The sequence below is a fragment of the Ctenopharyngodon idella genome, chromosome 3 (genome assembly GCF_019924925.1).
Source record: "Ctenopharyngodon idella isolate HZGC_01 chromosome 3, HZGC01, whole genome shotgun sequence".
NCBI lineage: Eukaryota > Metazoa > Chordata > Actinopteri > Cypriniformes > Xenocyprididae > Ctenopharyngodon > Ctenopharyngodon idella.
The window spans coordinates 29,404,472-29,419,607 of NC_067222.1; the positions used below are offsets into that span (position 1 = coordinate 29,404,472).

The following is a 15,136-nucleotide window of genomic DNA, read 5'->3' on the forward strand; positions in this document are numbered from 1 at the left end:
ACAAAATATATAACACTGGCCTAGTGGTTTTTGGATATTTTTACTGCAAAAATGTTACATATTGCACCTTTAACATATTCTCCTCAATGCATGTTTAAGCACCTAGATTGTACATTAGGATACTTTAATATCTCTATTAAGTTCAGCACCTTTGAGTTCAGTTTATAAGCTGTCAGATGAGACCAAACATGACATAGTAGTAGATAAATAGTATATAGTGGAAAGCACGTGTCCTGTGAAGCAAATGGTACAGATGTGTCATTGACTCGTCTTCCCAGAACAAACCATCCTGTGTCTGGAGTGTCCTAACGGTCCTTCAATCAGCAATGTACAGCATGAAAAATGGATATTCATTTTGAGATTTGTAGTAAAAATTAACTTTACCTTTGTCATTATCGAAAAAACACTTACTCACATGGGCATGAATATTGGCTGTTTTTTATCATTCATCAGCTGGAAAACAATTGTATTGAAAGTAATTACAATGATATTGTTCCTCTGCATCATTATCATTATAGTCGTGGTGTGGATTTCACTATTCTCATAGAATTAGAACAATTATTAAAACTTCAGTTATAGTTATCTTACTTGGTGTGAAAGTGCCTTAATATTGGCCAAAAATATAATCTCTAGTGAATGATGTACAGATTGCTAAATTCTCATCCTGGGAGATTTCTGAGAATGAAGAAAAGAATCAAGAAAATGAAAAAACATTCTACAAAAGAGTGCATGTTTATTTCAGAGGTTCTGAAAATTTACAACGCAGATGGAATCTGAATGACTGAAGTAGAATACAGAAGAGGAGGCTGTGTGGTGCTAATCATCTTCATCTGAGGGAGGCTGGTCAGCAGCTGCCTGCTGTTTCTGCATCTTAGCCATGAGCTCTGAGGAAAAAATACGCCAAAAATGAGTTCCTTATTCTTCATTTCATTCTATATATGACATTAGAGAGTTAATTTATAAGGGCTTCAAGAGTTTCTGACCAATTGACCAAACCATGTCTGTGATTAATGGAAAAGATAAGCACCTTTAGCCGGGTTGAAGACGCCATTGGTCTGCTCATTACAAACATAGCAGCGCTTAGACTTGCGGTAGTGCTGGAGAGCACAGGTCTCGCAGAAGTAGTGCCGACACCTGGAGAAAACAAAGTAATTATACTTATAAATTGAGAATGACATACTAGGTCTGCAGTCAAATATGTGGCTAAAACATGCAAAAAAAAAAGTCAAACTTTAGATATGATGTACACTGGCTAAAGCATCATAATGTGGATTTGTGTTGTTTGTAAAAGTGGAGAACAGCATTTGCAAACAAACTGGCCATGGTTTGATGTAGCACTTACTTTGTAATAATAGGGTTCTTAAAGGACTCTCTACAAATGAAACACTTGAAAGGAAGATCTTCATCGTCGCTGCTCACTTCATAGTTTTCATCATCTGTGAGATAAACAATACATTAGAAAGCAGGACAAAAGAAGTGAAATGTTTTCAAAGACCTCTACCTAAAGATGGCTCACCGTTTGCCCCATATCTTCCTTCTTCAAGCTCTCGCTCAATCTGCCAGCCATGCTTGTAGTCTGAACGGTCATGCAGAAACTTACAGCTGTCTGAGGATTAAAAAAAAGACAGGTTTGTTCCTGCAATGATATTTGCCATGAACATCAAAAGAAAGGCAAAAATAGAGTGGAAACCTGTGGCTTACTAACCTCCGAACCCGCAGAAGCCCGTCTCTTTATAGTCTTTACAAATGTCAGGCTGGTAATCCCACCGGACTGTGGCCCTGAGGTGCTCAGGGGCTCTAATTGGTCCTTTCCTATCACATTGTGACATTGTGGAGCAGTTAAAAGTTGTGTGTCTTCAAAAGCATATTTAGTCACAGAAAACAGGACCAGCTGCTTGCTTGAACAGCATTTCTTCTGACTCACCTGACCATACCAGAGGAGGCATTGCCCATGGTGGAATCTTTGGGTTTAATGAATTTGTGGTAGTTGTTGATGCCACGATAAATCTTATCGTCTTCTTTACCAGTCAACTCCTATAAATAAAATACAGACATGCCACTGAATTAAGAAATTGTGCTTATTGTGGCCACCCTAACAATATCAACAATCATGCATCTTAAAAAAATGAAATGGAAATTCACCGTCTATTTTCTAAAAGCATCTTAATGATCTTACAGTGAATGATTCACCCATGCATGTTTCATTTTTGACCTCATAATTTTTAATTAAAATGTCATAACTCAATCTTTCTGTGAAACGACAGACTTCTCTCTGTTGATATTTGCTTGACTTCTCTAATCATTAAACCCCGCCCCTTCCTTACAATCAACCGCAAGCTTGCATTCAGATCTGCTTTCAATCAATCAACCAACACATTTTTTCTTTGTTTCATTCAGTCGTACATCACAATACAGAAGAAATTATCTGTTGCTACTTCCATTTCATCACTGTGAAGAAACGGTTCACCCAAAAATGACAATTGTGCCACTATATGCATCAAATTTGAATATGCACATATTTAAAATCACACAAATGAGATTCGAGAGCTGAGGCTGAGAGGAAGAGTTTCTGAGCATACAGACTTTTTGTTCCTCTCACAAAGCTACTGTTTAGTTTTTGAGGACTTAGAACATAACACACAAGTTGTGTATATTTATAATACTTTTATTGAAAATTGTCTTTATATGTTCATTTCAGTTTTAGAGTCAAGTCATGTCAAGTCACCTTTATTTATATAGCGCTTTTTACAATGTAGATTGTGTCAAAGCAGCTTTACATTGATAACTGGTACATTGTTTGGCTGCACAGCAGCTCTTAAAGAATAGTGTCAATGCATTGAATATCAAATGTCAAGTCAAGTGAGTATTGAAATTATTTAGAGAAACGTACATTCTACCTTTTGTGTTCAATACGAGAACGTTTTGACACAACATTAGGGTGAACAGATGACGACAATGTTATTTTGGAAAAATATCCCTTTAAAAACAAGTTCATCATAATATCTGTTTATTGAGAGTTGTTATAGGCCATAGAATCTCATGTTCTAATATATTTAGACAATTATAAATTTAGACAATTACTATTCAGTAAAATGCATCAACTCTGCTGTGCTCCAAAATATTGAATGAGGTCACTAAAAAAACTTAACTAATTTGACCTGAATAACGCTACTGGGTCATTGACGAATAAGGTTTTAAAAGTGCAAAAAAAAAAAAAAAAAGGAGATATAATTAATTTCGAAGTTTTATTAAGTGTTAATAATGACATTATGTGGTTTTTATAATCAATTAACATTTTTTTTTTTTTTTGACATTTTTTACAAGATGTACAAAATTTGTCACCAAAAAAGTCATTTGGTTTAACTACAATTTCAGTTTTACAGAATGACACATTTGGTTATACCAAATGACGATATTTTCAAACAATGCTAACAGACTGATATCTATCTAGCTAGCTAGTTAGCTAGCAAAAAGACAATCAAACATTTTATATTTAGTACAAGTTTTTAAAATATTACAACATTTTCCATGTTTTATAGCGGTTGTACCGAATTACCTGATGTTTCGGGACATGTGTATGAGCAAGTGAAAACATGAATTTTTCAAATATTTAAGAGAATTAGTTACTTTGCTTCATGACCATGTGGTCCTTTGCAGGTGTCTGAATGATGTCACATCCTGTCACATGATACTGACCACATGACTTGATCCAAAATGGTCCTTTTATATTGGTTACTCCGAATGACATTAATGAAATTCATTTTTCCAGACATTCTTTCTCATAACAAAGCAACAACTTCTACACATAATTTTAATACCATGTTGCACTATGCTAATACATGATGTTATAAAATTATGCCAGAATAGAAAAATATGTACATTTATTATATTTTAAAATATTTTAATCACAAATGAAATGGCTGTATTGGCCTTTGAACGGTTAAACCGAATGAACTTTTGACACTTCAGAATCTTTAAATACCTTTATATGTAGCAAAATATAATTAAAACCTGGATTCAACAAAAGAGATCTAGTTGTACTACCTTACATACTTTGGATGTCTTATCTTTGTTTTTTATTATTATTAAGGCCTTTGGACAAAAAAATGACCCGTCACGTCATTGACCCTACTATATTATCTTCTGTAGAGCTGCTTTACAGTTTAAATAGGTATAATAATAACTGAAAGTAATGAATTCTGATAGAACACTTTTGCAATGTAGATGCTGTTTTTCTGTTTACTATTTTAAAGCTGCTTTGAAGAAATCTGTAATGTAAAAAGCACTGTACAAATAAACTTGACATTACTTTACAATGTTGGTGCCAGTTATTGTATTATTCCCCCGTACCTCTTGAATCTTCTGGCTGCGCTCAAATATGGCCTGAGCATCTTTGTCCCTCTCTGTGTCCAACTCATAAACAGCAGTGGCCCCCATGTCATCCGGTCCCTCTGGTTTCTGCAACACACACACACACACACACAGTAATACACTGAATTACAAGAATCAAATGTTTGGAATGAAATCAAATGAATCTGCATTCTTTAATGCTTGCCATAATAAAAATCATAGGAAAACACGACCGCCACACTGTAAACATCTGACAGACTCACCGCTGACCGAGTCGACTTGTAAGCGACAGTGACACTCTTGTCTTGTTTCTCCTCTTCACTTTCACTTGATGAGACTACTTCCTTCTCCACTTTCTTTGTCTATACAGTGGGATGTGCAGTATAAAACTTGCGGTTATGGCTTCAGAGTAAACAACAGCTTCGTAAAAGACTAAAACAATGCAGACTTCATGAAACATTTAAAATACCGACATACTTTCTGAATCATGGGGTTCGTAATAGCAGCTTTCTTCTTTCTGACCACAGCACTGCCCTCCTCGCCGCTACTCCTGTCTGACGAACACACAAAAATACCGATTTAATACATCAGTTCGTCGGTTGTTGTGATCAGAAATACGTTGAGCACAAACACTGACTGACCGAATACAGACGGGAAAATAAGTACAAAATACCTTTATCGCTATCACTTGCATTTCTTTTCCGTGCAGAAAATTTCTTGTTTGATTTCTTAAAAAGAAACTTGCAGGTTGTTTTAGGCTCTTCTGACTCCGCCATCTTTAACTACATATGAAAACAAACCATAGAGTAAATATGAGGAACTTCCGTAATAGTGCCTCTTGTGTTTGGGATGAATACAGTGCAAGTGCGTGGGGTGTACTGTTTTCAGAGATGGTCTTTTTTATATATATTCACATTTTAATTAATAATATTCATATTTTACAGTTATTAAAAGTCTATTATTAGACTCACGGTCAGACATAATTTGGAAACATATATAACACAAAATTAATGGCAGCTAGCTTTTCTGATACAAAACAATAATATTTACTGTACTTAACTGCACAATACTTTACACCAGAGCTTTCAGACCTTCTCAATGCCAAGGACCAACAAATGCAAAATCTGTATTTATGAGATAAATACATTAGTTTTATTTTCTTATTTTGATCATTACATAATGATGTACTGCCTTATATTATATGGGAGTATATGCCTTCATATTCAAGACATTTTTTTTTATTTCCTTTTGTTTTTTTTACTTGAATGAAATACAAAACATGCCCCATTAAACACAAACCAAATTCAACAAACTCAAATAGCAGCAAAGCATTAATATTAAAAAGACTGCACAACTTAAGTGCTCTTTATGCATACATTTTAAGGTTTTAAAGAAGACCACAAAGTTCTCCAAGAAGCGTCATAGCATATATTTTGCAATACTTAACCACACCCCTATCGTAAAGTACCACTAGACGAGGAAAAGCGTCGTAAAATACCACACTGGTTTACGGCCTCGCGCCATTTTAAGAAAGGAACGACTCGTTCAGCTTGGTGAGAGTACACGTTGGGTATTGTGTGGACCGAAATACACACAAAAATACTAAAGGGATTTAAGAAATTCATCGACGAAGATTTCCCACAGAAACACGCAGAGATTATTGGGCTAAAATCGGAGGTTTCGTCGGAACCGAATGAGAAGTTGAGGTAATTCGCTATTAGAGGCCGCCCGTGGAAATGTTAGCGATCTCTGATCTGATCAGTAGACTTGAATTAGTAGAGCTAAGCCTAACCAGGATTGAGCTTTGGTTTACACGCTTGTAACAGAACGTGCACTACCAGTACTTGTGTGATTCTTCCGGTTAGTTTATGTAATACTTAGCAGATTATTCAATCATTTATGTAATGCAAATATAGTGATGTTTGTTTGCCCGAAGCTAGCCGAGTTAGCTAGTACTGCTAGCTGCTAACTTTTGGAACCTCGATTAGGGGGTGTTTCACTATTGATACAGACACTGAAAGATACTTACACGCCACATTTTCAGTTAAAGTTTACCAACGTCGAATTTGTCCATGCTGGGATTTCGACCGATCTTGGAGTAGCTGAAATCTCCTGTAACTTATAAATCATTTACCCACCGTAAATGCTTAGATCTGGTATTTAATATTCTCTTAAGGGTTGGTCTGAATTTTAATTGAATCGGTTTTAATTTCTCTCTTCTAGGTGAACAATGACTCAGTTTCTTCCGCCGAACCTGCTGGCATTGTTTGCCCCGCGGGACCCGATACCGTTCCTGCCTCAGCTGGAGAAGCTTCCCCACGAGAAACACCACAACCAGCCGTACTGCGGAATTGCCCCTTTCATCCGGCATTTTGAGGTACTTTATTATATAAGATTATTTTTTTATACTGCTAGTAAAGATAAAGTATTTTAATAAGATGATTGTTGTATGCATGATGCAAATTACTTAAGATTTTTAAAGTATTGTGATATTATATAATGCTGTTTTTCTTACGCACTGTTGGTTAGGACCCCAGAGATGCGCCGCCACCCACAAGAGCAGAGACGCGGGAGGAGAGGTTGGAGAGAAAGGTTAGGAAGTTTTAACATTTTAGTTACTGTGGGAAGTTCACTGATGTTGTTTACTCGTGCTGAATGGCTTTTAGATTTTCAGACTTCATTCATGGCAATAAAAAGGTTATTAGTCAGTTATTGAAATGCCTTATTTTCAAAAATGTCACTTTTGTCAATTCATTGGTATTTAACAAATTCGACTCTCTTGCTGTAAAACCAGCTAAGTCTGTGTGCTTTTTTTTTTTTTTTTTGCAAAAACCTCTAAGTCCACCTCTTTGGACAAGACGACATAGTAAAATGTCAGTTTCACAGCTGCAAAAGGAACACTGTTGTGTTTACTTGCTAATTGTGAAATCCTGTCATTGCCACTGTAACGATGGATAAAACATTATAACTTGCAGCTCGGCAATTGAAAGCCGGCTCGTACGCACACCGTTATTCATCTGGAAATCATATTATTTGACTCGTGTAATTCTGATTGGTTCTTCTGTGGACTTGGAGGCTTTTGCTGACAAAGGGAAGTGGCATTTAGCGGTTTTTGCCAAGGAACTGGGATTTAGCGGATTTGAAGCAAAAGTATTTGAACGTATACTATGTGCGGAGAGCTTTCGCTCAATATCATTCTCATTTTTGACGGAGGTGTTGTTTTGAATGTAATGTGGTCCATTGTGATTTCAATTTCAGAGAAGAGAGAAGATGGAAAGGAGGCAAGTAGTGGTGGAAACAGAACTGAAGCTATGTAAGTATCTGAACTTAATAACAAGTGAACGGCTGCAACACTCTATTATAAAACCTTATCAATTGTTTCTTGTATCTCCACAGGGGACCCACATAACGATACTAATGCTCAAGGAGATGCGTTTAAGACCTTGTTTGTTGCTCGAATTGTGAGTATTTTTGTTTTATGTATGGGCTAGTGAACAAGAATTAAAAAAAAAAAAAAAAATTGCCCTAAAAAAAAAAAAGAATCTTATGCATTGTATTCTCTTCATACAGAATTATGACACCACAGAATCCAAACTACGGCGCGAGTTTGAAGTCTATGGTCCTATCAAACGGGTAAGTTGTGTTGAATGTTAAGTACATTTCTCCACTATCTTTTTTTTTTTTTTTTTTTTAATCCCCACAGTCTCATCCCTTAATTATGTGCTTTTATTAGATCTACATTGTCTACAACAAGAAAACTGGAAAACCAAGAGGCTATGCGTTCATTGAATATGAACACGAGAGAGACATGCACTGTGAGTAAACGAGACATCTCGTTCTGCTTTAAATCCCTTAAATGACTTGGAAATACTACACCATCTCTTACTGCAATGAAAAAGAGGCATTCATTGTCTTCTCATGAAAACTATTTTTATTTGAAACAAATGATGTTGGACGTAGTCCATCTATTTAGCTTTTCTTTTTTTTTCTTTTTCTTTTTTTTTTGCAGTCACCACAAATTTAGGTGTAGCGAACCTATCAAATGTAAAAACATATGAGATTGTGTAACTCTGTCATGTTATAAAACTCCATTTGTGTGTGCGTGTGCTTGTATGACCGCTTGTCAACCCTATCATACCTGTGTTCGTAGAATATTCCTGTTTTTTACCCCGTGTGTGTGTTGCATCTGTGTGAGTGTGACGGTGCAGCACATGTGGGTGAAGAGCGGAGTGTGGCTGTGCGTTAGCCCAACACACATTCTGATGAATGTTGCCACTCTATGGCATCTCTGTAATGTTTAGGCAGTGTGACATAGCAGTGTGTTTCCGGACGGAGCGGTGATGGTAAGCTAAAGGCTAAGGCCGTCTGTAGTGAAAAAAGGTGACCCATATACTTACACACCTGTTTATGTCTGGTGCACAAACAGCCGTTAATATCCAGGCTTTTTATACCTAAGTTCAAACAGGGGCGTTTATAATTGAAGTGTTGTGGAGCGAGTCAATGCTTTCTATTAATTGTGTGTTGTTCTCATTGCTACTGCAGCCGCCTATCTCTGATGGCTATTGGCCAGAGCTGGCTTGCAGATCATGATGATGGTTTTGATACATCTACACCCTACTACCACAGCTCAGTATATGGTTGGTATGATGGGTTTGTATGATGGGTAAGATTTCTTTACACCCCTCATCTAATTTTAGTTGATAGGTGATAGGTGTACCAAATCACTTCTCATCTGCCCCATTTTAGGGCTAAACATAGCCAGTTGTCATTGAACGTGGCTTGGGCCAGTTATAGTGAGTGCGAGCCTGTCATTAATCTCTTCTATTAAAGCCATTGTACTATTCGTGGTTGTACCCTGCAAGGTTTAGACCGTGCGGTTTAGTGACATTTGAAACCGAACTGTGTTGTAAACAACCTGTTTTTTGTGTTGCAACACACAATTGCCATATCGTAGTGGATGGTTATCTCGTTAAAATATGCAGAATAGATTTTTATTAACACTTATTACACAAAGTTAAGTGTGCCCCCCCCCCCCCCTCCACAAGGTTGTCATCCCTGCCATAAAAGTGCAGTTACACTTAGTTTTTCAGTGAATTTTTGCAGAGGAAATCCAGTCATTTCAATAGTAATCCACATGATGTAGAATTTTGTGTTTTGGTTGGGTAGATTTACCCACGCAGATTTCGCTATGGGTTCAAGTTGGTCACGCAGATTTGGCATGTTGATAGACAGAAAGCTGCTTGTTTTGAAAGTGACTTAGCTACACTATTAACAATTTGACAGTGGATCTTTTTTCCTTCAAAATTTTGTGCTAATGTGATTGCACCTTAATACTGTTGCTATGCAACAACTAGAAGAAAAGTATCTGCTTGTGTTGTGCAGAGACGATGTGAATGTTTCTTATTACTATAACTGTTACTATACTGGTAAGTGTTACTATAATCAAATAAGCCACAGAACCGTAACTGTTTTGTAATGTAAATAATGGCACAAAAGACTTATTTGGTAATGTATTTTTATTAAAATCAAAATTCTTAGTGTGTAGGCACTATATTCGCTGAAATGGTGGTGTTGGCTTTAATAGAATTGGTTAACCAAAGGCTTTGGATATTCAAATCATCGCACGGAACCTAAATACATTTAAAGATTCTTATTGCCATGGATTCACCTTGTACAGCATCAATGGTTCAAATTCAGTCCCAGAGTTCCTCTGAGAGACACGTGATCCATAGGCCTAAGAAATGTCTATTTAGGTCGAGCGAGGAGCTGCAAACTTTGTTTCTGAACTGGCTATTTAAATCCTTATCTGTAAAGCTCGTAATGGGCTAAGAAAATGACATGGATAGAACCAATAAAATATGAATTATCTTTACTTTTCTTAACACATGTTAAGGGTTTATACCATTTCGTTTCATGATACTCATATTTCTGAATTTGAATTCTAGGTTTAAAAAAAATTCTAGATCTTTTAAAATGTCACTTGCAAGGCCCTGTAGAATCGTAAAGAAATTTAAATTGAATGGAAAAACTGATCTGAGAGATTTTGTTATGGATATAAGGGTGGTTGGTAAGCCCCTCTTGTTGGTTAGTTAGGTGAGGGTTGTGGTAAGGCCCTCTGTTAACTGTTAAAAATGAGGGTGGATGGTAAGGCCCTCTTGTTGGGTAGGTGCGCTGAGGGTGTTTGGTAAGCCCCTCTAGTTTGGTATGGTAGTCTGAGGGTTGTTGGTAAGGCCCTCTGGATGAGATGTCAGGACAGGTGTGTGCAAAATAACTTGAGGGTTTGATGGTAACGCCCTCATGATGGGTTTCAACTGAACGCCATCGACAGTGCAGACCAGAGTAGCTTCGTGGATTTCATCGTATCCCTTGTTGAAGGATTGGATCCCTAATTCCTTGGTTCAAGGTTGTCCAGTTTTGTTTAAAAAAAAAAAAAAGGGGAAGAAAAAAAAATAAAAAATTATCAAATGTACTGAAAGACATTGATTCGAAGCTGCTGGAATCGCCAGGCTACGTTTCCGTGGGGTTTTCCATCAAGGACTTCATCCTTGGCCAGGTGTTATGGTAAGATAGCATCTCCAGGTAATGTGGTAAGACTGAGATAATGAATAAATACTTAAGGGCTTAGACTTAGACCAGCAGAAGGAAAAGACCCAAGGGAATTGGCCATATTGAAGTGTGTGGGAATTGTGTAACTTATTTAAAAGTACTTCTAGCATACCCATTATTTATAATATATAAAAGCTAAAATCTGCAACTTTTTTCCCCCCTTTGGTCTGTCGTGATGTGAGTAAGGTGCTTTAATGCTCATAGAAATTCTGTATGAGTGTGAATGAATGTTTCTGAGAGAATTCGGAGAATGGAAAGGATGGCTTTTTGCTTAACTGTATTCACTAAGTGCCTTTTTTTTTCCTTATTGTGGCTTTCTATCAAGGTTTAATGAGAATAAAATGGCATTAATGGGCAGTTTAATGTGGATCACACTTAATTTGGAGATGACTTTAGTGGTCCAAGCTGTTGAGTACAATACTGCTTTGTTTTTGTGATCCACCTTGCACTGTGTTAGAAGAACTGCCTCAAATTTTATTTGTGCCAGTTTCGAGGTCTACCGTAGCACCTTATTTCTTTCTGAATTCCAGAAAGATGGCATTTTCCCTGAATATTACGTAGTTTTTCGAAAGCACGTTTTAGTGTCTAAACTAAACTCTAAAGGCGGGTGTACACTGTGCGAATCTGGGAGGTTGGGAGTCATTGTATATGTTACGGGTAAATCAGATAATCCCATCAAAGCAGCTGGTACATGGCACGACTGTATTGCATGGCGAGCCAGCAGCAATTGCATGAGCTTTCACGCTTAACACGGAGACTGGACCGTGTTCCTGCTGTAGCCTCCGATAGAAAAACCAAAGAGAATAAAAAGATGGGTGTGCAAATGATTTGGTGAAAAGCAGAGAACAGCACAGCCATTCCTTTCAACAAAGAAAGAACCAGAGAGTGTATTTGTGTCCGTGTATGTGCACGCTGTAGGGTTGCAGCCACTGGGCTGCTATAATGTTCATAGATCTAGCCTATGTGACATGGTTATGTATGATTTGGCAATAGGGACAGCATATAGACTGGTAAAAATCGGGCCGACTTCTCAAATTTAAAAAAAAAAAAAAAAAAAGTTTATGAATTACTGGGATGTTGGGAGGTGCTCCTGACGTGCTCGGCCCATAATTCCTCTCACACAAAGCAAGCCACGACCATACGAGCAACAACGATTTCCAATCGATTTCTACCGAGAGAAGAGAAATCGCCTGCAAGCTCATACGACAAAAGAAAACGTACAGTGTATGCCCGGCTTAAGTGGTATCTGGAGTTTGAATCTTCATACTGAGAATTTGGATGCCACTGCAATGTTTTAACATTCCCTGATCCATTATCCTTAAATGTAAGGTATTTGGCATATTTTTCAGCAACTTGCAATATTCAGTTTAGGTTTTATTTGTCAAGTGCTGAAATTAGCATATGGATCATGAATTCATAACAGGCTGTTTCTTAAGCATTGAAATTATTTTATGGAATGCAGTCTGGAAAATCTGCTTAAATCCATAATCCAAATCATGAACATCAGTAATTGGTAAATGTTTTTTTTTTTTTTCTTTTTTTTTTTTTTTTTTTTTAAATGTTGTTTTTGTGATTTATTAATGTGTGCCTCAATCCATGCAGGTAATCATTAACTAAAACTGTAGAAGATATTTTTTTTTTTTTTTTAGAATTACTTTATTTATTTATTTATTTATTTATTTAAGTTTTTTAAGCTCATGACAGCATTGTCAGTTTATCTCATTCCTGGTGTCTTATCCATTCGGAGGTAAGCGCGTGTCTTCAAATAGCTTAAAATGTTTTGAATGGAGTTCCTCCCAAATTCAAGGTATGTAGTAGGAAATACTGTTGTGTGTATTCTTGTTTTCTCATTGTCCACCTCTTTCTTTCTTTTACTCCTTATTCCCTTCATCCCTCAATCTCCGCTTTTCTATTGCTCATCTATCAACTCTACTAGCTGCCTACAAGCATGCGGATGGCAAAAAGATTGATGGACGTAGAGTACTTGTTGATGTTGAAAGAGGACGAACGGTCAAAGGTTGGCGCCCCCGACGACTTGGTGAGCATTTTTCTAATCAAGTGTTCTTTTCTTGGCCAGGGGTGTCCAATGATGTTCCTGGAGGGCCAATGTCCTATAGCCTGTCCCAGCATACTTGCCTGGAAGTTTCTAGTAATCCACAAGACCTTGATTAGCTTGTTCAGGAGTGTTTAATTAAAGTTGAAAAAAAAACAAAACTCTGTGTGACAGTGAATCTCGAGTGCCACAGTTGCCCACCCCTGGTAAAGATAGTACGGTTGGGATAGTATGTGTTCATACTTAACGTCTTCAATATACATGTATTTCACTATCCAGGTGGAGGTCTTGGCGGTACAAGGCGAGGAGGGGCAGATGTCAACATCAAGCACTCTGGCAGAGATGACACCTCCCGCTATGATGACCGACCAATTGGCAGGCAAGTTGCCTGGAGCATAATTGTGTTTTTAGATGGGTAACTTTCAGTCTTCCAAGCACAACCTTATTTCTGTTGTCTGTTATCCTGCAGTGACCGAGATCGGGATCGCGGCGAACGCAGGGAGCGCAGTCGCGAACGTGACCGAGACAAGGAGCGTGGAGAGCGCCGCCGCTCTCGGTCCCGGGAGAGACGCAGACGCACCAGATCTCGTGAGCGTGAGAGGGCCATTGCGGTTCCGGGGGAGGAGGCTGGGGGCAGCAGCCGACGTCGAGACAGAGAAAGAGACAGAGGTGTTGCCGGAGACAGCCGAGAGAGGAGTAGAGACCGGGATAGAGAAAGAGACCGCAAGAGGAGAAGCAGGAGCAGGGATAGAAAGAGAGACAGGGAAAGAGGCAAAGGTGCAGATGGAGGGGAGGAAGGCATGGGTGGGCTAGGTGACGGAATGATGCCAGAAGGGGGAGAAAGGGGTATGGAGGACCCATTGGGGGGTGAACCAGGACGAGGTGAGGATGGAGGGCCTGAAGGAGAGGAGAGAGGAAGGGATCGAGACAAGGACAGGGAAAGAGACCGTGACAGGAAGCGCAGCCATAGAGACAAAGATAGAGACCGGGATCGGGAGAGAAGGCGAGATAGGGATAGAGATCGTGAACACAAGCGGGACCGGGGTGATCGGGACCGTGGGGACCGGAGGGAAGATAGACACGTATCCTCCTCAGGAGATCAAGAGGGTTTGGGTAACGGCGGTGAAGGGGGTGACGGGCCAGTGCCGCCACAATCAGAAGAAGGTTCACAGGATGGGATGAGGATGATGATGATGGATCAGGATTCCATACAGTCAGGAGAGGGCTATGCCTCCAATGAGAACGGGTACAGGCTAGAGGGCCAGGGTGATGAGTACTGAAAGTGCCACAGTTGTGTGAATAATCCAAGGTCATTCAGTTGTAATGTTGTTTTGATTTACAAATATCCTAAACCATTATTTAATGCCTCCACCCTTTGCTTGCACTATGTCCACAGTGTGTGAGTATTATACTGTACTACCAACAGCTATCACTGAGAGAGCTTAGTATCTCCCTGGTAAGAATCGTCCTTTTGTTAAATAAAAAGATTATGTAGCTGAACTGTGAGCATTTTTGTTTTTTTTTTTTGTTTTTATTTTGAGCCTGGTTAAATTTATATCTGGGGTTTTATTCACAAATCTTCACTGAAATAGCCTTATGATGCATTTGAATTCCCTGTTATAACATCAACTCAATTGACTGCATTGCTGGGAAGAGGTCTCTTGACTGAAGTGCTGTATTTTTTTACAGTGTAATTTATTCAGTAAGGGATGGGTAATTGTCAGATGATTGGCGTTATTTAGTAACGCTATATCCATTTTCATATATGATGGACTACAAGAGTAATTACTTGGTTTGTTATCTGTACAATGTTCCTTTTACACTGGTCTTCCTCACCCCCCAGTTTCCCTGCAATGGTTTTTTTTTTTTTTTTTTTGTCTTGTACATTTTGTTTTATATTTAGTTCAGTATGTGGATCGTTTGCATACCGTACAGTGGCCCCTAATTTTACTGAAGGAACAAAGGCAGGAAACATTGATACAGATGTGTTTTTAAATATGAATGTTTGCCATGGGTTCACTAAAATTGCTCTTAATTTTCTTTTTTTTTTCTTTTTGCTTGTATCTCTGGTCGTATTGGTTCTGCCTTTCATTCTTGAATAAATACTTTTTTTATTGACACATCTGA

General features: G+C 38.2%; 2 protein-coding genes across 3 annotated transcripts; one reads left to right on the forward strand and one right to left on the reverse strand.

Annotated features, from left to right (window-relative positions):
* Positions 1–713: 713 nt before the first annotated feature.
* On the reverse strand, positions 714–5,191 carry rnf113a (ring finger protein 113A). The gene is made up of 10 exons (XM_051887780.1): positions 5,024–5,191; positions 4,828–4,904; positions 4,614–4,712; positions 4,351–4,458; positions 1,925–2,034; positions 1,706–1,812; positions 1,517–1,606; positions 1,343–1,436; positions 1,028–1,134; positions 714–884 (listed from the first exon to the last, which is right to left on the reverse strand). Exons 1-10 carry the CDS (start codon positions 5,124–5,126, stop codon positions 817–819), a joined length of 963 nt encoding a protein of 320 aa, XP_051743740.1. The 5' UTR covers positions 5,127–5,191; the 3' UTR covers positions 714–816.
* Positions 5,192–5,840: 649 nt separating this feature from the next.
* On the forward strand, positions 5,841–15,129 carry snrnp70 (small nuclear ribonucleoprotein 70 (U1)). Of its 2 annotated transcripts, XM_051887777.1 has the most exons (10): positions 5,841–6,056; positions 6,574–6,727; positions 6,880–6,942; positions 7,609–7,663; positions 7,747–7,811; positions 7,921–7,983; positions 8,084–8,165; positions 12,893–12,994; positions 13,289–13,388; positions 13,479–15,129. In XM_051887777.1, the coding sequence occupies exons 2-10, from the start codon at positions 6,581–6,583 to the stop codon at positions 14,287–14,289; spliced, it is 1,488 nt and encodes a 495-aa protein (XP_051743737.1). In that variant the 5' UTR covers positions 5,841–6,056; positions 6,574–6,580; the 3' UTR covers positions 14,290–15,129. The 2 variants fall into 2 exon arrangements, with proteins under 2 accessions (XP_051743737.1, XP_051743738.1); XM_051887778.1 differs by lacking the exons at positions 12,893–12,994; positions 13,289–13,388; positions 13,479–15,129 and adding an exon at positions 8,893–12,773.
* The last annotated feature ends 7 nt before the right edge of the window (positions 15,130–15,136 follow it).

Excerpts from the sequence above, each read along its gene's own strand:
- snrnp70 (XM_051887777.1), top strand. The coding sequence starts at position 6,581 with ATGACTCAGTTTCTTCCGCCGAACCTGCTGGCATTGTTTGCCCCGCGG. Across the intron at positions 6,943-7,608 it reads AGGAGAGGTTGGAGAGAAAG|AGAAGAGAGAAGATGGAAAG; the intron begins GTTAGGAAGTTT and ends TTTCAATTTCAG. Across the intron at positions 8,166-12,892 it reads ACACGAGAGAGACATGCACT|CTGCCTACAAGCATGCGGAT; the intron begins GTGAGTAAACGA and ends CAACTCTACTAG.
- rnf113a (XM_051887780.1), bottom strand. The coding sequence starts at position 5,126 with ATGGCGGAGTCAGAAGAGCCTAAAACAACCTGCAAGTTTCTTTTTAAG. Across the intron at positions 4,713-4,827 it reads CGAACCCCATGATTCAGAAA|ACAAAGAAAGTGGAGAAGGA; the intron begins GTATGTCGGTAT and ends CCCACTGTATAG. Across the intron at positions 885-1,027 it reads CGTCTTCAACCCGGCTAAAG|AGCTCATGGCTAAGATGCAG; the intron begins GTGCTTATCTTT and ends TTTTTTCCTCAG.